Here is a 26,152-nt window from a genome sequence, read left to right on the forward strand (position 1 = left end):
TCAGTAAATGCTGTTATTATCAGGTATTAGTTATGACATTATTCAAGAACCTTAAAACCTAATGCATTTATAGTTGATACTGTTTCCTATCTGAGTACTGAACTAGGGAGAAGTGTTGGTTTGTCAGATCGTTGATTGGGCCTGTAGTTGGCTTTTACTGTTTGACTCGTTCCAGTCATGTGAGCACTGATAATTTGATTTTTTCCTCCACAACTTATTAATTATTGTGCATCAGATCCTTTGGGCTTGGTGTGTGTATTAGTCAGGGTTCTCTAGAGAAATGTAACTGATAGAATGTGTGTGTATGTGTGTGTGTATATATGTGTATACACAAACATGTACACATACACACTACACACGAATACAATTATATGTATATTTATATAAATGGGATTTATTAGAGTGATTTACAGGCTTTGTGGTCTGACTATTCCAACAGTGGCTGTAATCTTAGGGAAAGTCCAAGAATCTGATAGTTGTTAGGTGAGGCTGGATATCTCAGGTGGTCATCAGTATATGCTGGAATCCCAAAGAAGTAGTCTGTAATACCAGTGAAGGACTAACCTTGTTACCAAAACTGAAGACAAGCAGGCAAGAGCAAAGCTCCCATTTTCAGTGTCCTTTCTATAGGCTGCCACCAGAAGGTGTGGCCCAGACTTAAGGTGGGTCTTCCGACCTTAAATGATCCGATCAAGAAAAATCCCTCACAGGTGTACGCAGCCACTTGGGTTTTAGTTAATTCCAGATGTAGTCAAATTGACAACCAAGAATAGCCGTAACAGCATGTGTAATGCCACATGCTTATAATCCTAGCACTTGAAAGTAGAGGCAAGAGGAGCAAAAACTAAGGCCAGCCTTGACTGTGTGAGCCCTTGTCTAAAAAACAAACTGAAGTCAAGGTGGGGTGGACAGGAGAGAGGAGAGAGGGGAGAGAGAAAAACACCTCTGGATGAACCAGACTCAGTGGTATACACTGGAAGCCCCAGGTACTTGGGAGGCTAAAGCAGGAAGAGGACATGAGTCTGTGAGTCAAGACCAGTCTGAACAACATGGCAAGAACCCCTATCTTGAAAATAAAACAACTGTAAAAAACTTTGGGTAAACAAACAGCAAAAACACAAACTATGAGATTTCAGATGCCAGGATCAACCCTAAGTGTGTATAAAAATGTAGAATCCAGAAATTCCTCTGGAAAGTTGAGAGGCACAGCTGGGTACTTCCCTTAGGCAGCTAGAGTCTCTGCATCCTTAGCTGTTGCAAGCTTCAGCAAGCAACCACATAATCTTGATCTAAACAGAATAAACCCAGCTCCGAGAGATGAAGGCACAGTTCGGGCTTTATGTCTCTGGGGACCCCAGCCCAACTTTAGCATCCTTCATCTTCTAGTCTCTGAAAGTATCTATGCCTTTACAAGGACTTGATGTTTTGGTGGCAAGCAGTTAAGATTAATCAGGTCCTTAGAATGTGCTGGTCACCATCTCAGCCTTTTCGTCTTCACTCACCTAGGATTTGAGACATGGAGAACAAGAGGAGTTCATCTGTCTTTGTGTAGATTGTCTGACATAAGTACGGGTTCATTTTTATTGATTAATTTTGTTTATGACCTTCCAGACAATGTTCTTCTGTTCATACCTTTTATTTGTAGGAGAGTGGGAATAGATATACCTTTAAGTCCAGAAAGAACTGTTGAATGAAGAGTTAATGGACTAGGAGAAGGAATCTTACCAGCTATAAGTTGGTTAGTATATGAAGTGTCCACTTTATGCAGAGAACTAAGAATAAAATCATGAAGGTACTGAATTCAAGTACTCCCAAACAAGTAAGAGGGTTCCGCAACTGGGTTATGAATGCTTATTAGGGGAATATCTGGGCATAGATAATCAAAGCCTAAACATTTACACCATGGCTTCAAAATGTGGGTATACACCAAAATCAGCTGGAGCTACTTAAAATAGAAATCTCTGGTCTTTATCTCTGGATTTGCATTTAGTGGATCTGGAATGGATTGAAAATTGTGTTTTCATGAAACTGACTCAAAATACGAGCAAGATTAGGATATTTTTCCACCTTGGCACTTTAAAAGTCTCCCTTAAAAATGTTTTTATTTATGTTTGTGTATATGGGTGATTGCCCACAGAGGCCAGAAGAGGGCATCGGATCTCTTAGAGCTGGAGATACAGGTAGTTGTGAGCTGTCTGTAGTGAGTACCAGGAATCAAACTTGGGTCCTCTGGTAGAACAACTAGTGTTCTTAACCACTGAACCATCTCTCCAGCCCCACTTTTAAGAATCTGTTATGTGCTTTTACAGGGAAATCAGGCTGTACATATTCTACATAGACCTATTTGCATCATGTATTTTGTTCATGTGTCTAGTTTTTGAGCTTCCTTGGATTCTGTTACACATGGAGTCACACCCCATTTTATATGCTACTGAACTGTGATAAGGATTTTTTTCCACTGTTAGCTTCTTAGATGAAATTTGGTATTATATGAATAGATACCATTGAATTTGGACCTTTCTATAGTTGACTTTTTAAAATATGCTTTTAGTTAAATGTTCTCAATACTATTTTTAATCATACCTGTATTCAGTTCTGGTTTGTGAAGCATAGAATTACAGAATCATATAGTTAGAGCATTAGACTCTAACTGCCAAACTGTTTCTATAGTAGCCACATCCACTTCCACCAGCAGCATAAGCGATCCAGCTTCACCATACCCTCCCCAATCCTTCTTTCTTTCAGGGGGAAGGAGCTTGCTAGGGATTGAGGTGGGGGTCTCTTCTACTGAACATTTGCCCTCAATCCTGTGTCTAAAGATTGATTACAGACTCTAGCCATTTTACTAGATGAGACATAGGCTCACATGGGTGGTTTTGGTATGCATTCTCTAATGAGTAACGATGCCGAGCATGCATCCATGTACCCCTTGGACATCTATGTGTATACCCTCTTTGGGGATCTGCCTATTCAAGTTGTTATCACCCTGAGTTTTAGACCTTTTGTTGTTGATTCTGTAGTGTTCTGAATGGAAGTCAATTGTCAGAACACTTAAAAGTGCTTCCCCCGTTCTGTGGGTTGCCATTTGCAGTATAAAGTTTTACATTTTAATAAGGTCTCGGTTTTCTCTTTGGCTGAGAGTGCTTTTTGTATAATTTTTGTTTAAGAAACCATTACCCACCCAGAGTCATGAAGACTTACTTCTGTATTTGCTTTAGAGATCTTTGGTTCATTTTGAGCTAATTTTCATGAGTGGTGTTAGGTAGTCATTCGTCTTCATTCATCAAAAGAATGAAGCTGTCCCAGTATCATTCACTCTTTCCCTTTGCATTATGTAGACACCTTTGTCAAAAACTGATTATGTGTAAGGTTCTGGTCCTAGGTCTGTTTTACTGATTTTGGTTTGTTAAACATTTGTACTAGTTTAAAAAAGTATCTCCAAAAGTGATTACTTTTCTAAATGAGTTTTTCTTTTTATCTTTTGATAAATCAATAGGCAATTACAATTACCAACTTACTTGTTCTAAAAAAATGTATATGCTGTTTTAGGTAAAAACTTTTGAATTATATGAAATTTCAGGCATTGTGCAATAGCTCTGGAGTAATTTAAAATGTTTGTCCCATTCACATTGGCATTATGCACACCGAGGAACTCCTGGAAACAAAACCCCAAAGTGGCAGAATTTAGAGAAGTGTGTGGTTGCACTGTGAGAGGCTGTGTTCTCTCGAAGAAGTGCTGCATTCTGAACACCAGACACTACTTGTTAAAAACTACAGGAGAAACTCTCTGAAAGTGTTAATGATTCTGCATTTTCTATTTCCTAAAAACATACATTTTCTGCACACCTTTCCATCGCTGCTTTATTTTGTGTTCTTGGCATGCAAAGAGAACACTTTCCAGAAAGGCAGCATTAGTGTCTTATCATCCTTCTGCTACATGTGCACGCTACTAAACAAGGAGTCCCTAGCCTGCTTGTATTGTGTGGAAATGCTTCTTCATGTGCACTAGGCCATACTTTGCTCTTGTTCACTCATCTGCAGCCACCATATTGTAGATATCGAGCTGATGGTTTTTGTCATTTAGGAATCTTTGTCTGAAGTAGAAGAGAAATACAAGAAGGCCATGGTGTCCAATGCCCAGCTGGACAACGAGAAGAACAACCTGATCTACCAGGTGGACACCCTCAAGGACGTTATTGAAGAGCAGGAGGAGCAGATGGCAGAGGTGTACAGAGAAAACGAAGAGAAATCAAAGGTAGCTGTTCATCTTGTATACCCTTTTCTTGGTTCAGAAAATCAAAGCCTAGCATTTAAAGAAGATGGGCTTGGTGGGAAACTTCAGAACTGAGTAGTCTGAGAAATTAATTAGTCACTGCCTTATCAATTGAAATTTTTTTGTTTTCTGAAGGAAAACTTTTATCCTTTTTTAAGTTTTTAAAAACTAGATTACAACTCAAGTATTATTCTTTTAATTATGACAATGACATTAATTTGCTTCTTTCTTTCCATTTTAAATGGAACAACATAGAGCTTAGTGAGATAGGGAATTTTTCCTGTGAACTTCTAAGTTCTCTAAAAGATTCCACTTCCAAATAACCACTTAATTAGAAGCAGCGGTTTAAAGACGTGAGTCAGGAACTGAGAGATGTTTTCTTGAGAAGTTACATACAGTTGGAGCACAAAGGCCACTGTCTGAGTGCCAGGTCTGCCCTTGGGCAACTGCGGCAAAGAAGCTGGGTTCTAGTAAGAGTTGATTGGACCTGGACATTTTAAAGTGTTGGTGTCTAAGCAGAGAATAAATGGATATTACTGCTAGAGATTAGTTACTGCTGTATTGCCAATATAGAAGAAAAAAGTAAAAAAACAGTTTAGGAAATATGTATTGGTTGAATTGTTGGAAACAGTCAATTGTACATAGTAAAAGGAATAACAAGTTGTATAAGTGTTTGATGAACTTCCATAGTAATGGTGTCCAGTGTAGGCTCACTGAACTGAATTTACTGCTCAGGTGTGAACATTAGTGACATGTAGGAGAGACTGCAGTTATGAGGACAGGAGATATATGGAACTCAGTTTCCTCTGTCTTTCTATGAATCTACAGCTGTTCTTTAAAGGCCTATTTGAAAATGCTGCTGGGGTGTAGATGTGTGAAAATAAGGTATCTTTCATGTTAGTCAGGATGGCCTTGAAGAGGATGCTGTGGTGACAGTGAGTGCTTTACTCTTTGGTATTCTGTCCCAGAAACCAGTTTTGAGGTTCTGAATCATCATCTTTGCTTGTTCCAAACTGATGGTACCTCTTGCAATAGAATGCCCATCTGCACAGAACCCATAGAGGCCAGCTTCTCTGATGTACTTCATTATGGTAGCAGATGCTGAGAGCTCTGTACATCAGCATTGTTAAAGTTGTCACCAACCCTGGAACCCTGAGTTCAGTTCTCAGGACCTGTGTGGTGGATGGAGTGGACCAATTCTATGAGTTGTGCTCTGACCTCCATTTTTTCTAATACACAAATAGTGGGGAAAAAAAAAAGTGTGTGTGTGTGTGTGTGTGTGTGTGTGTGTGTGTATACATATTTGTTTTTTTAATACACAAATAGTAAATATATATGTATTGGTTTTTTAATACACAAATTATATATGTGTGTGTGTGTGTGTGTGTGTGTATATATATATATTGGTTTTTGGGGACAGGGTTTCTCTGTGTAGCTTTGGGCCTTTCCTGGATCTCACTCTGTAGACCAGGCTGGCCTTGAACTCACAGAGATCTGCCTGGTTCTGCCTCCTGAGTGCTGAAAAGGCGTGTGCCACCACCGCCTGGTGTAAATGTATATTTTTAATTTAAAAATGTTTTTAGTTCTTGTCGGTATCATAATAAGTGCATCTTTTATTTATTCATTTTCTTTAAGTTTTTGTTTGGAGACAGGCCTCATCCACCCAGGCTAGCTTCAAACTTGCTAAGTAGCCAAAGATGATCTTGAGCTCCCGTGCCTCTTGCCACACCAGTGCTCGATTTCAGTTGGCACTGCCGTAGCCAGCTTATTGGCTCCGTCTTTAAACATGTCTCCGTGTCTGTTAGCAGCAGAGCACCTGACTGGGAATGTGTGGAACATATTCTCAGGGTTGGGGACATAACTTAGCTGATAGATGCTTGGACACCTCGCCCCTGTGTAAAAGCCTGGCAGGGCAGCACATATCTGTGACCACAGTGCCGGGGAGTCACAGATGAGTGGGTCCCTGCAGCCCACTGGCCAGCCAGCCTAATGCAATCGATGAGATGAAGGTGGACACCAACTGAGAAAGAGCCTGACATTAACCCATGGTCCTCTGCACATACATGCAGGTACATCCATTCATACATGTGCACACCATAAACATTAATACTTATTTTAATAAGAAATTAGCTTACTGACATTTAAAAACATGTTATTATTCTGTGGTTAAGCATACTTGCTGTTCTTCATGGGGACCCAAGTTTAGTTACCAGCACCCACATGAGGTAGCTCACAACTACTTGTAACTCCAGTTTCGGGGTATCTGACACATGCTTCTGGCCTCTGTAGGTACCGGCATGTGGTACACATACATGCATACAGATATTCACACATACACACAAAATAAAAATAAGTCTTTAAATTTTTTATTGATTTTGAACACAGAAGAAGTATGAAGAGACTCTAATGAGTCCATCAGCTTCCCATTGCTACTGTCGACCCATAGTTAGCATGCCCTGTCCTTTTCCTGTACTCTATATTAAATTCTAGGCATCTAATTTTAGTAATTAATCTTGACAGACTACATATTGAAAAACATGCAGTGACAAACATTTCAGGGGCTGGAGGTGGCTAAGCAGATAAAGTCCTTGTCATACAAACTTGAGGACAGGAGTTTAGATCCCTGGCAACCCTGCAAATACCAGGAGAACATGGCAGACCACTGGTAATTGTGGGAGGCAGAGACGGGAGAACTGGAGTAAGCTGAGTAGGGAGACCAGGTGAATCAGTGAGCTCTGGGTTCAACGAGAGACTCTGCCTTGATATAAAAGGTGAGAGAATGAATACCTGACATCTGCTGCAGCCTCCACACACACTTGCTCATCTGACACCTGTGAACATGTGCCTGTGCACGCTCATGCTCTCTCTCTCTCTCTCTCTCTCTCTCTCTCTCTCTCTCTCTCTCGCACGCGTGCACGCACGCACGCACGCATGCACGCACACACACACACACACACACACACACACACACACACACACGCACAACCAGTTCACACTTGAAAAATTACTATCAACTCCTTTATATTATATACCCAGTCACTGTTAAAATTTTAGTAGTTTTAAAATGCCACACACAATTTTCCTTTTTTTATACTTAGAAATCAGAAGCTAGCCATGGTTGTGCATATTGTAATCCTAGCACTTGAGAATCTGAGACAGGAGGATCATGAATTTATGGCCGGCTTTGGTTACACTGAGAACCTTTCTCAAAACAAACAAAACCAGAAGCTGGGTATAGTGGCACACATCTTTACTCCTAGTGCTGGGGACACAGAGTCAAGAGGGCATTTGTGAGTTTGAGGCCAGCCAGAGCTGTACAGTGAGACCCTGAGACCTTGTGTCATCCCCTCTCCACCCCACAGCCTCTCCCAGCCACACCCTCCCAGGATCCAGATAAGTTCCACACTTTGAAATGAGTTGTTGTGTTTTAAGACTCATAGTTAATAGGTTCCCTTTCCTCCCTCCCTCATCCAGTGTAGATATCGAGGAAATTTGATTGCCTGTCCCGAGGCTTGCTGTTCTGAGACACGTTGCCTCCTCATTCCAGGGCATTGTTCCTGGGCCCCGGCTCTTTGGTTCCTGTGAGCAGGCTGTTGGTGTAGAGATGTCACCAGATGTAACCGGAGCCTGCTCTAGGAGTGTGCTTCTTCCTCCAGAGTCCCCGGAGCTGCTTGTCGTTCCAGGGTGTCTGATGCCCTTTCCTGGCCTCCACAGTCACCAAGCAAGTGATGCACAGACATCTATGCAGGCAAAACACCCATACATATAAAATTTAAAAAATGATCCAATTCATATACAGCTTCCCATTTAAAGTCTATGATTCAGTGGAGTTTAGGATATTCACATAAATGTGCTTCTATCACACCCACAGAGAGTATTTTCATTCTCCCAAGTAGAAGCTGAATACTCCCTACCCATCATTCTCCTGTACTTGATCCCCTGGCCTCAAGTAACCACTGACCTTTGTATCTGTGTAGATTTCCCCATTCTAGACTTTGATATTAACAAAATCATAAAAGGAACTCGTTCAGGATTGTCATCTTACACCTAGTGTAGTAATACCGCGTCACCCGTGCTGCAGCACACACAGTTCTTCATTTCTCTGATGGCCTGTTAATATTCCATTGTTAGGGTAGCCACATGTGTTGGGAGGTCCAGCAGCATTAATTGATATTTGGGTTTTTGTTCCCTTTGGCCTTTTATAAAAAAGGCTGACATGAACATCGTGTACTTTTGTGTGGACACTGTTTTCCTTTGTCTAGATACATAGGAGTGGGATTGTTGGGTCCTCTAGCACGAACTCTGTGAGGCGGAGCAGACTTTCCAAAGCAGTGTCAGCGTTTCAGTACATTTTACTGGCTACACTCTTTGTCCACAGCCTCTCCAGTGTTTACTACTGTCTGCCTGCCACGTCTAGCCATCGTAGTGGCTTTGATCTGCATTTGTTTGATAAAAACACTGGTTTCTAGTATCTTTTCATGGGCTTATGCTTTATCTTGAAATCGCCCATTTTAAAATTTTTATTACTGTTATAAAACTATATTTCAGATATAAGTCACTTACCAGTAACTTACAGATATCTTCCACCATTTCTGTGGTTCTTTTTAACTTCTTTTTTTTTTTTTTTTTTTGAGACAGGGTTTCTCTGTGTAGCTTTGCGCCTTTCCTGGAACTCACTTAGTAGTCCAGGATGGCCTCGAACTTACAGAGATCCGCCTGGCTCTGCCTCCTGAGTGCTGGGATTAAAGGCGTGTGCCACCACCGCCCGGCCCTCTTTTTAACTTCTTATTCTTTGTTTATTAGCTTATGGCATCTTTTTTTGTCTTTTTATCATGTCCATCTTTAAAGAGGATCTTCATCTTTCATTACCTTGATAGATAATTTGCATAGTTTTGGAAGTCAAGATAAAGACTCCTTTGCTTTTATAGTTTCAAAATAAGGAGTTGTTATGCCCTCACAGTGACCAATCGTCTTCATCAAAAGTATCTTTATGAAGCTGAATTCAGTGTTGGGTGTGACAGCTTTTGTTCCTTTGGAGGCTCAGATTTTGCCACTTCTGGCTATTGTGAGCCTCTTCTGGGCTGATTCTCAAGTTCTTTGGGAGGCTCACTGAGAGCCTCCATGCTTTCTGACAGAAGAACATGCTTTGGCCTTATCTTTGGATCCATCCTTTGTCCAAGCAGTCCTCTATCTCTTCCCACGGGCCTGGCCTGCTCTTGCTGCTCAGTCGATCATTTCGTAGGCCCCTTAGTGGAAATAATGTATGTGGGTTTTTTTGTTTGCTTACATGACAAAATACATTGTGCTGTGATGGTTCAAGTTTATATTTATGACTCTAGGGATTGTCCTCAGTCCCTCTGTTCTCCATCTCCTTTGTGCCACGCAACTTCTAATCCTTCCTGCTTTATTCCAGGTCACTCAACAGAGCAAGACTAGGTCACACCAGCGTAGTTACCGAAAGGAGTCATAGTGTTTGGCTTGGCCTTTACTCAGGGACAGAGGCGATGCATAGCCAACATACGTTTTTTAAAAGTTACTTGGAATAGTTTAATTTTTTTTAAAAAAAAATTATTATGGTAAAAATCATACCACAATAAACTTAGCATTTTAGCCATTTTAAAGGGTGTCATTCACAGTAGGATGTTATATATATTTATATTGTGTGTGAAATCTGTACATTTTATCTTGCAAAAGTAAACTCTAAACAGTTAAATAAATAGGGACATTTGACCCTTTCCCAAGCCCTTAGCAGCCTCCATCCTGCCTTCTTCAGTATGTGACTGACTTATAATACTTACATGTAGTCCCCAATGCTCGTGATAAGAGTTCCTTCTTTCAAAGGCTGAACACTGTTCCCGTGTCTCTGCTGCACTTTACCCATCCGCTCCTCTTTGCCAGGTATTTGGGTTGTTTCTAATAGAAACTGGGCTTTAAATTGCCTGACTTAGGTAAAAATAGGTAGATATGAAGTCAAAGGAAATGAATTCAGTTTGTCTTTCCTCTCATCCTCATTTCCCTCTTTCTTTGGAGGAATTCTTTTTTATTTTTCTTCTATTTTTTTAAAGATTCTTTCCTTTTATTTAGTGCATGTCTGTGTGCCACATGCATGCCTGGTGCTTGTGTAGGTCAGAGGAAGGAACTGAATTCTCTGGAACTAGAGTTAGAGATGGCTGGGAGCCACCACGTGGGTGCTGGGAACCAAACTCAGGTCCTCTGCAAGAGCAGCGAGTGCTCTTACCCGCTGAGTGATCTCTCCAGCCCCAGGAAATTCTTTTTAAGTTTAGTGATTCATCCTTTATTTTTATAAGCCAAGAAGATATGTTAGCCAATGTTGATTAAAAACACACACAGCATTTGAAATGCATCTAAACACATGTGTTTGTGGCCCTCCTTTCTTAGAAAATAGCAGCACACTGTAAATGCTGTTCTGCTTGTAACACACAGATCTTCACTCCTTCCCACGCTCTGCCTATTCCGTTGTGCAGACACTGCTCCACTAGACCCAGTTTGTGGACGTGCTTGCTGTCCAGAAGTCAGCCTGCAAAACAAGGAGCTGCTTGGATGTTCTGTGGTTTTATCAGTGTCTCTGTGATAGAGAGCCGTGGCGGGTAGATCCACGGAATTCTCTTTTGTAAGCCACGGGTGACGACACACTACTGTGTGTTTCTCTCCCTTGAGCATGTTTTACAATGGAGCTGTTCCTGTCTCGTTTTCTGGGCTTTAGCCTGGTTTTCCATGTTGTCAGTGTTTTGTGTTCTTGTTGTTATTTTATTATCTTATTTTAGGTGTTCTCCAAATGGAAAAATAGCAATAAATCTTTGTCCCAGAATATAAATTATAATTTCTTGTGTAGCTTGTCATTCCTATCTTTACTTTGTGGTATCTTTTGCTATTCTAAAAATTGTAATTTTTATGTGGTCTCTTATCCCACTTACCCTTTACTGGTTTTGGATAATGGAATCATTTAAAATAGTTTCCTCTACTCTGCAGTTACTCATTTTTAAGAGGTACCTATAAGTTGCTGTCCCTTCTGCTGCCTTTCTTGCCCTTATCAGACAGGATGGAGATGGAGAGTGTGACCCTTTCTACCAAATGCAAGTCATTCATGCAGGCCTGGGTCTGGAAGCCAGACTTGGTCTCGGTGCTAAATTACATATGTTCGGCTTTGTAGCCCTTGACTTTATAACAATATCATTTGCTTAATAACAGGAGTTAGAAAGGCAGAAACATATGTGCAGTGTGCTGCAGCATAAAATGGATGAACTCAAAGAAGGCCTTCGGCAGAGAGATGAGCTCATTGAGGTATGTATTTGAACTGTGGAAATACTTAATTTTGAAAAATAGATGAATTGGATAGGGTGGTGGTGTGTTTATTGGGAGAATACAATTCTGTAAAGCAGTGGTTCTCAATTTTCCTAATGCTGTGACCCTTTACTATAGTTCCTCATGTTGTGCTGACCCCAACCATAACATTATTTCATTGCTACTTCAAAACTGTAATTTGCTACTGTAATATAAATATCTGTGCTTTCTGATGGTCTTAGGCAACCCCTGTGAAAGGGTCTCAATCCCCAAAGGGGTCCAAACCTACAGGTTGAGAATTGCTGCTATAAAGAGTTTACTTATGTAAACATTTGTCTCTCTCAAAAATTTTCTAACATGAAATATAAAGGCAAGTTTAAAGAGTGAATGCTTACACATTCTATAAAATCCCCCCTTTAATAGCAGGATTTTTCACCAGTGTCTTGTATTCTTAAGCACTTTTCCCTGAAGATATCATGAGATGTTAGAAAAGGAAGCAGTATAGGGTCTATTCTTTGGGTCCTAGTGCATGGCATCCTGTGGGGCGTGATTCTTGAGGAGTAAGAATCTTGATCTCCACTCAAGTTGATGCATTCGAGGTAGCTGAAGAAAAGGAAGTTGTCAAGGTCTTCCCCTTGTATTTCAGCACCTCAGCTCTCTGTGGCGGAGAAGCTTTGTACCACACTACAGCATCCCAGTGTCAAGGACGGTGGTCGGCCGCAGTGCAGTTCACGCACCGCCCTGCTGTGGTTGACTGCCTGAGTTTTTATTAAGAAGTACACAGGAGAGGATAGATAGTAAGGCTGGATTTCTGTAATTTATCACCATGTTTTCTTGAAAAACAAGCCTAGGGTGCTAGATACAAACTTTGAAAGCCTCAGTCTTTTTGTGCTTACAATTACTACCTTTCCATATCAGTAGCTATTGGTCATGCCTGGCTGAAAACTGAGTATCACACATAATGCCTTTGGGTCTCCAGAATTAAGATTTGCACCATCAAGTGGAGAGTGTGTGAGGAGGAAAGTGTTGCTGGTAATTTGTCAGTGACAAATAGGGAAAACACGGTAAGAGGTCCAGGGTAAGCACTTGCTCTGGTTGCCTTTCTATTGCTGTAATAACACCCATGGCCAAAAGCACTTAGGTGGGGAACAGATTTATTTCATATATTTTCAGGTCACAGTCCATCACTGAGGGAAGCCAGGGCAGGCACCTGAAGGCAGGACTGTTTGCTGTTCCACACAGCATTATCTCCAACTAGGGAGCTCTCTCACAGCCAAGGAAGTGCACAAGAAACCATGGCTAGCTCACTGACTGAAGTTTACACTCCTCATACAGCTTCCTTATACAGCCCAGGCCCATCTGCCCAGCCAGTGGAGAGTGGGCTGGGCCTCTCACATCAGTTAGCAATCAAGACAGTCCTTCACAGACATGCCTCTGGACCTGATAAAGACAGTTACTCACCTGAGAATGACTTTCCCCCCCAGGGGATTCTAGGCTGTGTCCGTACTAACTAGGATGACATCATTACCCATCAGAAGACTTGAGAGCTGCTAAAAACTCATGTTTCTCTTATAGTTTATGATATTCTTGATATTTCAGTTTTTGCCAACAGAAAATCAGAGTGATCAAGCTGAAGATATGTCTGTCCTTTTTTTAGTTCTGCTTTACCAAACACCATTCAAGTCTTCAGCTTGCTTTCTGTGGTAAAGGATCATTTGTTCATAAGTAAACACAAGTTTCCTTTAGCAAATATAAGCGGTTCCATGTTTGGGTAGAAAGGCAATTATCACAGGGTGAACATGTAGGAGTGCTGTGTATAGGCAGGAACACAGCTGGCCAGCTGCCTCAGCTGCTGTTGGAACAGTTAGTTTTTCCTAGTACCCTTTCAGACATTTGCCCTGCCCCCTCTTCTTGTGCTGGTGATGGAACCCAGGGCTAGTGCACACTCAGCACGCTCTCAGCTCGTCCCACTGCCTCCCTTGCTTACTGTTGGGCAAGGCAGTGAGACACTGGCTGTCACCTTTCCCTGCTCTGTTGACCATGGTCCCCACCCCCTAAAATTCATCTGCCGCCTCCTCGTTCTGTTCTCCTTCTTCTAATGCCCTTGCTTTTTCTTTCTGCTTTTATTATTTCCCTCCCCTTCTTCTTCTTCAGGAGAATCAGCGCCTCCAGCAGAGAATAGACACCATGACAAAAGAGGTGTCTGACCTCCAAGAGACCCTGCTTTGGAAAGATAAAACAGTTGGGGTATGAGAGGAGATGGGGCTTTGGAGAAGTTCATTCCTGAGGAATAGACCAAGAAAGTGTAGACAATATGAATAAACAGAAGACAGAGACTTCCCTAGGAAACCTGGTAGTGTGCCTAGAGAGAACTTCTCTTTCCAGACTCCATTCTTGTGATGCTCAGAAATAGAAACCTTTAAAAGAAGTGTTCTTTATTCTCCAAGGATTCTTATCCCAGAGCAACCACAGGCATCTAATTCAGATTCTGTGGATAGCTGGCTATTTTACCTTACAGAAGTATGGATTAAAAAGTAGTTGGAGGTGGAGATGGGGAAAACGTTTTCATGTAAATTGTTGGTGAATAAAGTAGGAGGGGATCACAAATCAGTTTAGTGATGGAAATGGATAGGAACGTAAGCTCACAGGGCTGCCAAACTGTGACACCACCTCTAATTATAACCCAGCATTCCCCAGCTTGGGGCCTGGTAGGGAAAACACCCTCACTACTGCTTTGTGTAGCATTGCAGGTACACTCCAACCATGCTGGAGGGTAGCAAAACTAGTCACATCTCTAGTTCCATAGGGCAGAAATGTCAAGAACTAAAGGTACTTTTAGATAATTTTCTGAAGCTTAAGTTACCAAATTTCCAAAAATCCGCCAACAACTAGAACATCTTCCCAGGGGACATTCTGATTGTGAATTACTTAATTTATATACCTTTTTTCCTTGGAAAAGTGAAGTGATATGGGGGAGTGGGCACACAGAGTAGGCAGTTGTGGAGGAAAAGTTGAAAATGTACATCTTGTCTAGGATGGCCATCTCATGAGGCAGGGAGGCCTGGGACTTCTCATTTGTATGGCTTTCTTAGCAGTTTAAACTGGTTATCTTGGACTAGCTTAGTAGCTACAGTAAAACTACACACCCCCTAAAGGAGCTCATTAAAACAGACCGTGGTTTCCTACGAGAAAGACATGCCAGTGGTGGTTGTAGTGGCACAGCCTTTGATCTCAGAATTTGGAGAAAGGCAGGTAGGTGGATCTCGTGAGTTCTAGGCTAGCCTGGTCTATGTATTGAGTTCTAGGCCAGCCAGGGTTACCCAGTGTGGCCTGTCTCAAAAAGAAAAAAAAGAAAGAAATGTATAAATATACATGCGGATGGCTAAGCTATAAATCACTTGGCTTTTAATTGTCTGAAGTTTTCTAGAAGATGTATTTAACTTTTAAAGAGTAAACTTTTACAAACTGCTGAGGTAGCTCAGTGGGTAGAGGGCTTGCCTTGCAAGTGTGATGATTGATCTGGATTTCCAGAACCCACCTGAAGGTGGGAGGAGAGAGGAAAGTCCATAAGTGGTCCTCCACCTCTACTGTGTGGGTGTGCCTACTCATACATCATATACATAATAGTACTGTTTTTGAAAAATTAAATGTTTATTTTGAGGAAAATTAAGATTCACATACAAATGTATGAAATGATACCAAGATATGCCCACACACCCTTTGCTCTAGAATGTCACATCTTGCAATTCTGTATGTAGTACAGTGTTACAGCCAGGACGTGTCTGTGGACAGTGAAGATAAAGCATTTCCTCTTCTCCTTTTTATAGATACTCACTCTTCCTACTCCCGGCCTCCAGCCCTCAGAGCCACTCTGTCATTTTGCCATTTTAAGAATGGTGGAGCTGGGTGGTGGTGGCACACGCCTTTAATTAATCCCAGCATTTGGGAGGCAGAGGCAGGTGGATCTTTGAGTTCAAGGACAGCCTGGTTTACAGAGCTCTAAACAGCCAGGGCTATACAAAGAACCCTGTCTCAAAAACAAACAAACAAAAGGAACGTTATATAAATAGAAACTGTGTATAATATATTTGGACTTAGATTTTTTTCATTCAGCATAACTCAAAAAGTTTATCTAATTTTAACAGTAGTTTATACTTCCCTTAGCTTTTAATTGTGTTTATTACAAATAATGATCTACCATCTTAACAGCTGGACAGTTCAGTGGAGTTAAATTCACCTATATTGCTGTGCACTGTTCCCATCCTGTCCAGCGAATGGAACCCACTAAGCAATGCCATCCACCTCACCCCTGCCCACCACTGCTCCACTCTGTCTCCAGGTTAATACTCTAGGTTCCTCAATGAGGTGGACTCACATAGCACTTTATGACTACTTTATGACAGGAGCACAATATCCTAGGGCTTTAGAGCATCATCAGCATTGAAGGATGTGTCAGAATGAGTTGTGTGTGTGATCTTACTATGTGTAGTTCAGGCTGACCCTTCCATTTCCTCCTAAGTTCTGGGGTTCCAGGCATTCTTTACCTACACTCAGCAAATATCCTTACTTTTTGAAACTGAATGGACAAATGTGTCACATTTCTCTCTCTCTCTCTCTCTCTCTCTCTCTCTCTCTCTCTCTCTCTCTCTCTCTCTCTCTCTTTTAAATTTTTTGAGATAGGGTTTCTTTGGTAGTGTTGGTGCCTGTCCTGGAACTCACTCTGTAGACCAGGCTAGCCTCGAACTCACAGAGATCCACCTGGTTCTGCCTTCCAAGTGCTGGCATCAAAGGTGTGCGCCACCACTGCCCGGCCACATTTATCTCTTAGTTGCACCTGGGTAGCAGCTTCCACCCCTGGCTGTTGTGAATATGCTGCTGTGCATATGTTGTGCAGGTATTTTATTCGTGCTCTGTTTTATTTGGGATGTATAACCCAAAGTGGAATTGCTAAGTCATTTAGGAACTTTGTTTTAAGGACCAGCCATTCTGTATTCCGTAGCACATTCCTCTCAGCAATGAGCAAAGGATAGGATTCCTCCACTTCTTCACCAACACTTGTTACTTCTCTGTCTGGTGTTGTTATGTTGTCTGTTTTTGCTTTTTCAAGTCTAAGGAAGAGAACCCAGGAGCTCACACCTGATAGGCAAATGCTCTACTACTGAGCTCCATCGCTAGACATGTTTTTTTTTTTTTTTGAGACAGAGTCTGTGTACACCAGGCTGAATCCACCACACCCAGCTTTTACTTCCAAAGGGCTTGCTTTCAGTACCTAATGCATCACTCATCTCCAGGTTCATTTTCAAGAATAAAATCTAATAACTTAATCAAGAAACAGGTCCCAGGTTGAAACTGAGTTTTCTCTCACTTTTCCTTGGTGACGTCAGTTCCTTTATCACTAGCTTCTTGCAGGTCTCTATAGGTACTCAACGTCGAATAGAGTAGTGCACATAAAGGGCCTGGGCTCTGGGCCAGCCTGCATCCGTTAATTCTCATTCTCAATAACTGCAGTTATTGAACCTGTTGCCTAGCATTTTAGCCTGTTCCACATCTCTGTTTGGCTTTTTGATGCTAAAATTAGATGTTAGATCTTTGACAAAGGATTATTTAGATCTCGCAAGGATGTCCTTTTTACTCTTTAAAAATGTGCTGCAGGCAGTACTGATATCTGCAGCACAGGGCAGTGGTTGTGTGGCCAGGCGGCACAGAGGACTGCAGATCTAGAGCCCATATGTTTGACGCAACTATAAAGGTGTTTCACTAGCTTCCCAGCTTTGTGGTGAAATGAACAAATACACAGGATATATTTTATTTTCCTAACTGTAATTATAGGAAGATGAAATTTTAAAATCTAGAAGTAAAACAAGAACCCAGTACTATAATTGTGGAAGGAGACATAAAAGCCACATACTAGTGTTTGCTAGAATTCTTAACTTGAGATTGGTCTATTCCTGAGAGGTCTTTTGTATTCATTGGGATTATTGACACAGCATATCGTGAAAGTGACCACCTCCTCAGCTTCATATTGTAATTATAACACAACTGCATGGCATGCTTTTGTAACACACATCTAACTGGTGGTGCAGGTGACTGCCATGTCCATAACACACATCTAACATAACCCATATGGTTTGGGTGACTGCCTGCAGATAAGAAATGTTGCTGTGCTTGTTCTAATGTTCATTTGCTGGTAAGGTGGTTAGGTAATTGGAGATCCATTAGATGTGTGAGTTTCCACCACTATAGAAAGGAAGGTAGGGATTGACATTACAGTGTGAAAAACGAGGAGAGGGCCTGCCTAAGGGGCACATCCCCAGCGTTATGTGGGGTGACCATGAAGGAGCAGAATGCAGACTGTATGCAAGGTGTTAGGACCAAATGAACTGGACTCACTTCTCCCCTGGGGCTGCTGTAACTTTGGACAAGGAGATAATAAGTGCACTCTAGAAGGCAGAAGCCAGGGCTTCATCACCAGATCAGTGTCTGCTGTCACAGGCGGTGCAGCACAGTGGGGGTGCTGTCATGCTTACTTGTTTCCAGTTTGGTCACAGAATAGGACTATAATGGTTTTTATAAAAATTACTCAATCAGTGCCAGGCATGTTGACATATGCCTGTTAATCTCACTGTAGGACCAGGAGTTCAAGGTCAACCTTGACTACATAGCAAGTTGAAGGCCAGCCTAGGCAATATGAAACCCTCTAGAGATTCAGCAACAAGGACAACCACTAAACACTTTCTAGCCATTAGTAACTAAGCAGTTGACCTACTTTTTGACCTGGTGATCAAAGTTACGGCTTGCCTTATTGGGTTAATGCTGGAGAAAACATTAAATCAGGAGAAATAAATAGCGGAAGGGTTCTGGTAGACAGCCCTGCCGCCAGGTTACCAGGCACCTGCTTTCTTCTTCGTGTTGGAACGTGGTTTCACATTCACTATTGATGACCAAAGTAGCTTCCTTCTTCTGCCTGTGCTGCTGTCCTGAAAGCTCTGATGCAGGAAACAGGGAGGCTCCCGAGGAGAGCCCACCTGCCTTTCCCAACCCTCCGTGCAGCCTGCCAGTGCGAGCAGTACTCCAAGCCCAGGGTGCCTCCTAAGGGGTGCCACTGTTAGGCCTCCTGTTTGCCAGATGGGTGGATTCTGATATGTCAAGTCCCCAAAGCTAGATTTGAAACTCCTGACCCCACTCACTTTATAAGTATAAACTAATTTTTAACAGAAAACCAATTACCATAGGTTGTAGAGAATTCCTTTGGAGCTGAGCTGTCTTGGGCCAAGTGGTAACTGAGTATCTTGCTAACACTGGAGAACAAGCAGACAGCCAGTATTTAAATAACTTATCCAGACTTGCTCTTTTTCCCAAACCATCTTCATTTTTAACAAGCATATTCTTAACTAAACTACTTCTGTTAAAGATGAAATAAAATGTGTTGGGTTTTTGTTGTTGTTGACCAAATGAAAATATACTGAGGAAATTATGCAGGAAATTTTTGTGTGTAAAGATGATCTTCATGTGATGAGCGCGTCTTCCAAGTTCATGCATGAGGGCTCTTCTCTGTTTAAACCATTCTGCTACTGTGCACACAGGCTGCTCCCTCCCTGCCTGGCCACTGTCTCCACACTTCTAACCTTCTGCTTGTAGGCCTTACCTGCTTATTGGATTAGTCACCTTTCTCTTGCTCTTTTTCGATGCTGTTCTTTCCCTTGCTACCCTGCCTAAAACCAGGCCCTAGAGAAACAGAAGGAACACATTACCTGCCTCAGGAATGAGCGAGATGTGCTCAGAGAGGAGCTGGCTGACCTGCAGGAGACAGTGAGGACGGCAGAGGTACGTCGGCCTGGGCCTTCTTCCCCTGCTCTTGCCTTAGTTCTTTGCTGCCCATAAACAACAGCCTTGATACGATGATGGATTGAGCTAGTTCTTCCACAGAGGTATATCACATAACTAATCTAACTAGTTCTTACCCATGGCTAACAAACATTGTTGCAGAGATGTCTCAACAGAACTTATAGTTTCTGTGTGGATTACTGCTTGTAATGGTAGGTTTTTTCTTCCCCACAGAAACATGGCTTAGTTATAATCCCAGACAGCACTCCCAATGGTGATGTCAATCATGATGAACCTGTTGTGGTTGGAGCCATTACTGCTGTGTCTCAGGAAGCTGCTCAGGTCTTGGAGTCAGCAGGAGAAGGGCCACTAGGTAAGACACTGCTTGGTATTCCGTTTTAGATTGATGTTGGGCTTCAAGCCCAGGGTAGGGGTGGGAGGCAGTATACGGCTATTTAGACAAGAATCTGGACACATTGTCTCTGACATTCTTGATCTTGGGAAAGCAGAAATGGAGTCATCGTGTGGGTTAGCACTGATGGAAGCATTGCAGGTGCATACACATCGCCTTTCACCTACAACAGACTTTGTGCAGAGTCCAGCTGCCCATCCCGGGGAGCTCAGGGCTGCGGGGACTTGCTAGCATGGGGTTAGCTTCTTCCTCGCCCACCTGGATTTAGAGTCTAAGCCTACCCCAGGGCTCTACAGCTCTTTGGCCACCACTTTTCTTAAAGCGAGAAATGGATGATGGAGAAGGCACATATTGAAGTGTGACTTCCAGGGCAGGATCCAGGCCTGTTAAAATGGACCCTTAGAGAATCTAACAACACCTCTCCAGAAAGTCACAAAGGGGCCCAGCCACTGTCCCCACAACAAATCTAGGGGAAGAGAAATAACACAGATAGATACCGTGCCATCAGCTTACATTAATTTTAAAAAAAATTTTTAATTTAAATTTTTTTCTTTTACCTTGTTTGTGTGTGTGTGTAGTTTTTTTTTTTTTTTTTTTTTGGTTTTCTGGGACAGTGTTTCTCTGTGTAGTTTTGGTGCCTGTCCTGGATCTCGCTCTATAGCCCAGGTTGGCCTCGAACTCACAGAGATCCGCCTGGCTCTGCCTCCCAAGTGCTGGGATTAAAGGCGTACACGTGTCACCACTGCCCGGTGTGTGTAGTTTTCTTAAGGGAGTGTGAGGCACTACAAGAGCAGCACAGGCTAAACTGTCTTCAAGTTAGTAGTCTTAACTATTAGCCACAGGTTTAAACAACAGTTGAAGCCTCTCCGGGTTTTCGGATCCACACCAGTCTTAGAGCTCTCACTCACCTGCTCCACTGGCCATCGCAGGCTCATTGGTGCCAGCGTTATGCAGGGCCTTGACCCGCACTCCGGGGCCCACTCCTGTTCCGTGTTCTGCTCCCCACCAAGGCTGGGAGCCTCTGAAGACAACTGGGAAAAGCTTGCACGTTTTTGCAACAACAACAACAAAATGGTTTCCTCTTTTAACAAAATGGACTCCAGTTTGTGTCTAGGCAGAAAGTCACTGCTCTGGAAGCAGATATTTGATGTCATAACTGTCACCAGCTAGGAGTATGTTTGGGAGAATAAAGTATTCTTTTGATTGGAGTTAAGGCCTACATGTTGTCTCATGTAGAATTCTAGAAATATAATTAATTGTTGATAGAGGATGCAAGTGAGCTAGAAGGGAAACCCATGCAGGCATGCTCACCTTTGGCATTTGAGATGACATTGTCATTCGCAAAGCCCAAACTCAAAAACCATACAAAAACAAAACAAAACAAAAATCATGTAACTTTACCATTTTGTTCGTTCCCATCCATAGCTGTTACAGCCTGATAGTGGATAGAGCTGAAGACAGCAATGGGCATCTCTGGGGTTCTTCTACCTCTTTGGGTGCTAAGGGAACTGGAACTGACATGTCCGCCCCTCATTTATTATGGGCCATTGGCCAACTGGGAGCTGCTGCTTTAGCTGAACTGGTGGTGTCTCCTCAGCCCAGGGGGCCTGTTCCCGCCTGGAAGCAGCAGCCCTGCGCATCTGCCTAGGCTGGAACCCAGTTCCCTACCCTGGTTTCTTGTGTTCAGCACTAGATTAGCCACAGGTTTAAACAACAGTTGAAGCCTCTCCGGGTTTTCGGATCCACGAGGCTCTCTCAGTTTCACACCAGTCTTAGAGCTCTCACTCACCTGCTCCACTGGCCATCGCAGGCTCATTGGTGCCAGCGTTATGCAGGGCCTTGACCCGCACTCCGGGGCCCACTCCTGTTCCGTGTTCTGCTCCCCACCAAGGCTGGGAGCCTCTGAAGACAACTGGGAAAAGCTTGCACGTTTTTGCAACAACAACAACAAAATGGTTTCCTCTTTGTGGACAAAATGGACTCCAGTTTGTGTCTAGGCAGAAAGTCACTGCTCTGGAAGCAGATATTTGATGTCATAACTGTCACCAGCTAGGAGTATGTTTGGGAGAATAAAGTATTCTTTTGATTGGAGTTAAGGCCTTTGCTTCTTTTCATGTTTAGAATGTAAACAATGTAATTTAGTAGATGCTGGCTATTTGTGAAAACCTTTCCAAGTCCAGTTTACAGCTTCCCACTTGTTCCAGATGTGAGGCTACGGAAACTTGCTGGAGAAAAGGAGGAGCTCCTGTCACAGGTGAGATGTCTGCTCATCTGAAACCATTAGTTCATCTAAGATAGGCAGTAAAATGCTAATAAATTAAATGTTCACTAGAAATTAGATACATTGCTGGGTGTAGTAGTGCACGCCTTTAATCCCAGCACTTAGGAGGCAGAGGCAGGTGGATCTTTGTGAGTTTGAAGCTAGCCGGTCTGCATAGAGAGTTCCAGGACAGCCAGAGATACATAATAAAATAAAATAAAATAAAATAAAAAGGTATTTCTTAACTGTAGTACTCAAATAACATTTAAAGGAAGAAAAGCTAATTGATATTGTCTTTAAAAATGTATGGGATGCATGCAAAGCTGGTTGCTCAGCCCTTCTACCCCCACCCTGACCATCTCTGTCCTCTCTCAGCTGCCCCTTTGTGAGAGTCACTGACTTCATGAGGCTACTCCTTAAAGGGACCATCTGTTGACAGTCCTCTGTGGAAGACAGACCTCTGCCACACATGGGCATACTTCCTGTTCCTGTAGCCTCTCACCAGCCAGTTTGTTTCTCTCTGCAGGACTCTGAACGTTGGCTCCATAGGGAGCCATCCTCTGTTCTGGGTGGCTTTTCTTGTGTTTATCATCATACAGTTAGCCCCTGTTTTAAGCAGTAGTTTAAGCCCACTCAGTTTTCTGATCCATAGCAGGTTCCCTGGCTCCATCTCTCAGTCTCTGACTGCTCAGTCTGAACTAGCAGCTTGTTCACTCTGTGCTGCTGGGACTGTCCTTCAAGCCTGTGGGGACTTTCTCTGCCTGTGCTTTGGGTTGGCTTCCCTTTTCTCGGCTTTTCTCCTTTCCTCTTTCATTCACTCTTATTTTTTATATTCCAGTAGCTTCCTGAGGAAAGAGCATGTGGGCTGGTAATTTCTCATGCCTTTGAAGGCCTGAACGTGTCATTTTCCCTCAGACTTTTAAAAATCTCTTCCTTTACTGTCCTGTCCTTGAAGACAGTTGTTCAGAATTGTGAGGACAGGCTGTGACATGGCTCAGTGAGCAAAGTGTGTGCTGGGCGGGCGGGCGGGCGGGACGACCTAAGTTCAATTCCTAAAACCCACCTGAAAGTAGCACACGAGAACTGACTCCTCCAGGCTGTCCTCTGACCTCCAGAAGAGTATGTTTTTGTGTATGTGCATGAACACTCAATAAATAATAATAATAATAAACAATTTCGAGGACATTTTGAGATTTGATCTCTCATAGGTGATGTTTTTCTTTTCCTCTGTAAGCTTCTGTCCTATTCTCTTTCTCTCTAGTATCTTGAAATCTCACAGTGATGTGTTTAGAAGTTTTCAAGCGTGATAGCAGCGCCTGTTGATTCTAGTCTTTAGTTTAGAAAAACTTGAGTGATTTTAGTTACTCTTTCTTCACTCCTATTCAGTCAGTAAGCAAATGGCAAGTGATACTCTACTGTTTAATACATTATTCATGGCACATAGGAAATTTGGATGAATAATCAGATTTGTGGGTTTATTTGAAAAATCCATGCCCTGGTAGGCCTTAGTAGAGAGAGGTCAGGCAATAGAATTAAGCAGTGTTGTATGTGAAGTTTCTGTGAACACATTTATCGTGTGTTTCTCTAGTGACATTCAGCTGTGTGGCAGGCATGTAGTCAAGACAGTTAGACATAGCTAGGACAAGGGATGTGGTGGGCATGTAAGACTGCGGTGATCAGGTTGGACCTAGAAGTCAAGCTGAATGAGCAGTGTTGAGAGGACCTCTAAGTAGAGATCAGCTGTAGTAGAAAGAAGATAGATCAATGACTGGAAGTGAGTGTGGCTGAAGGATATTCGGGTTAGGGTATAGAGAGAATGAACGGGGGGATCAGCAGTCGTGGTTAGAGTATGTGGAACTAAATAACTTAGGGAGTATGACTATCAAATGTTGAAGTCTGTTATTATGTGTTACATGAAGGCCAAGGGCAAAAAGAGGTAGATGGCAGGATCCTTGAAGGGGAGGTGTTCCAGAATCAGGGATGCATTATGGGAGCATGTCACTACTCTAGATGTGTATTGAAATGGCCAAGATAGAGGGTAGTTTTGGGAGCTAACAGGACAGAGGCACAGTACACCAGTGAAGATGTGAGGCAGTTAGATATGAATCTCAACAGGTAAGATTAAGAACGGGGACTTCTAGGAAGTATGACTACAGGATAGTTCAGCACCAGCAAGGAAAGCCTGAGAGCACTATTCCATTTCCAGGCTGAGGTAGGAGCCTATGAAGACAAAAGCTGTAGTGCTTAGTGGGGCTCTAAGAACTGCAGGGCTCTGTGAGAGTACTAAGGTGAAAAGTGTACTCTGAGATGAGGCTGTGGCAGGAGCATCAGCTGGTGGCAGGCTGATGCTTCCAGAAGCATTGGAGAAGTTTGTGTGTGTAGCGGGGTAAGGTTAGGTATGGCACAGGGCCTTTGGGTAAGAGTGCTGAAGAAGAGGGATGCCCCTTTTGGGGTGTGGTAGGAATGATGGGATAACAACCCACTTCTCTCAAGGCAAACCCATATGTGTGCAAAGGGCAGAGGTGCCTGGGAAGTATGCATTCACTGAGTGTGAAATTAGCACTTGCCCTTCCCATTGGACAGTGGCAAAGCTTGTTCTCAGCTTCCTTTTAATCTCGGGCAGCAGAGTTAAGGAAACTGGGAAAGCCAGACATTTGTGCTTCCAATTAATTTGAATATTTAAAGTTCTCTAAGTGTTCAATTTATCTCTAAAAAACTAGACAAAAAGTCCTATCTACCCATGAAAGGATTCATTTTAATAAGACTAAGAAAAAAATATTCAAAAGTGTACTGTTGTGTAAACACACACAAGTAAGTAATAAAGAGTAGAAGTCTTTATTGAGACACCTGGTTTCTGAGGCCCATTCCTTTCTGTTTATATCAGTTTATATCAAATGCCTAGAGCCATTCTTGTCTTAGGAAAAACTGTTTGAGTGATTTGTATGACTTGCTAATAATAATAAGGATCTGCTTTGTTGTATGTGATGGCCACTGGACCAGTTACCTCCTTTAAGAGAATGGGGTTGGAAGCTGGTAAAGTCACTGCAGCAGTAGCTGTGCAGTCATGTCCTGGATCTGAATTCCCAGCAGTAGGCAACTGCAGCATGTGTCTGTAATACCAGCACTGGAGAGGTGGACACAGGAGGTTCACTGGAGTTTGCTAGCGAGCCAGCCAGGCCAAATTGATTAGCTTCAGGCTTGGTGAGATCCTTGTCTCAAAAACATGAAGACCAACTGAGGAAGGCATCTGATGTAGACCCCTGGCCTCCATATATGCATCGGCACATACAAACTTAAGACACTTATCTTCCATCCAGGCCTGGTGACACAGGTCTGCAATCACAAGTACTTGGGAGGCTGAGGAAGGAGAATCACAAGTCCAAGGTCTCCCTGATCTGAAGAGTGAGTGCAAGGCCAGTCTGGGCAACTTAGTGAGAACCTATTTCAAAGTAAAAAAAGAGGGATATGGCTACAGCTGTCATAGTGTTCGCTTAGCATGCCTGAGTCCCTGGGCTTCACCCCCAGTATCCCCAAAGAAAGAGATAAAGAAACAGACAGACACTGATCTCACTGGTGACTTTTGTTTCCATTTCAGATTAGAAAGCTGAAGCTGCAGTTAGAAGAGGAACGGCAGAAGTGTTCCAGGAATGATGGCACATCTGGGGACCTGGCAGGACTGCAGAATGGCTCAGATTTGCAGTTCATCGAGATGCAGAGTAGGTACCAGACAGGCCAGTCTGCACTGGTATGTAGCATGTATCCCTGGAACAGAGGTGGAGGTGGGCTGCTGGAGTCCAGGAGAGTGGTCCTGACCTCTTAAGAGCTGAACAGGGACTCTGCTCACCTGTGAGTCCCAGGGATGGCATGGGCCAGTCCCTGCCCACATGTGATGTCTGAGCGCCTGTGTGGGTCCCTCTTCCATTTACGCTTTTTCTTTGGAATTCATCTTGGAAAATTGAAGATTTAAGACCAGCTCATTAATGTTGAGTTTCTGAAATTTACTAGTTTTTAACAAAAATTCATCTTTACATGAAATTAAAAGCAAGGCTACAAGATATAGTCTGTTTATACAAATTATATT

General features: G+C 42.7%; 1 protein-coding gene across 11 annotated transcripts in view; it reads left to right on the plus strand.

Annotated features, from left to right (window-relative positions):
* The window catches only part of Lrrfip2 (LRR binding FLII interacting protein 2), a 107,106-nt gene that overhangs the window by 73,906 nt on the left and 7,048 nt on the right, over window positions 1-26,152 (plus strand). For 4 of the 11 annotated variants that reach the window (XM_052722360.1, XM_052722350.1, XM_052722352.1 and 1 more), the window contains 7 exons: window positions 4,085-4,255; window positions 11,483-11,575; window positions 13,730-13,822; window positions 19,298-19,399; window positions 19,634-19,772; window positions 22,016-22,065; window positions 25,667-25,787. In XM_052722360.1, coding sequence (XP_052578320.1) covers window positions 4,085-4,255; window positions 11,483-11,575; window positions 13,730-13,822; window positions 19,298-19,399; window positions 19,634-19,772; window positions 22,016-22,065; window positions 25,667-25,787 — 769 coding nt within the window. The remainder of the gene's footprint in view (window positions 1-4,084; window positions 4,256-11,482; window positions 11,576-13,729; window positions 13,823-19,297; window positions 19,400-19,633; window positions 19,773-22,015; window positions 22,066-25,666; window positions 25,788-26,152) is intronic. The other 7 variants (XM_052722354.1, XM_052722351.1, XM_052722355.1 and 4 more) reach the window with 2 other exon arrangements.

This window comes from Peromyscus californicus, unplaced genomic scaffold (genome assembly GCF_007827085.1).
Source record: "Peromyscus californicus insignis strain IS unplaced genomic scaffold, ASM782708v3 Scaffold_11__1_contigs__length_118956290, whole genome shotgun sequence".
Lineage (NCBI taxonomy): Eukaryota > Metazoa > Chordata > Mammalia > Rodentia > Cricetidae > Peromyscus > Peromyscus californicus.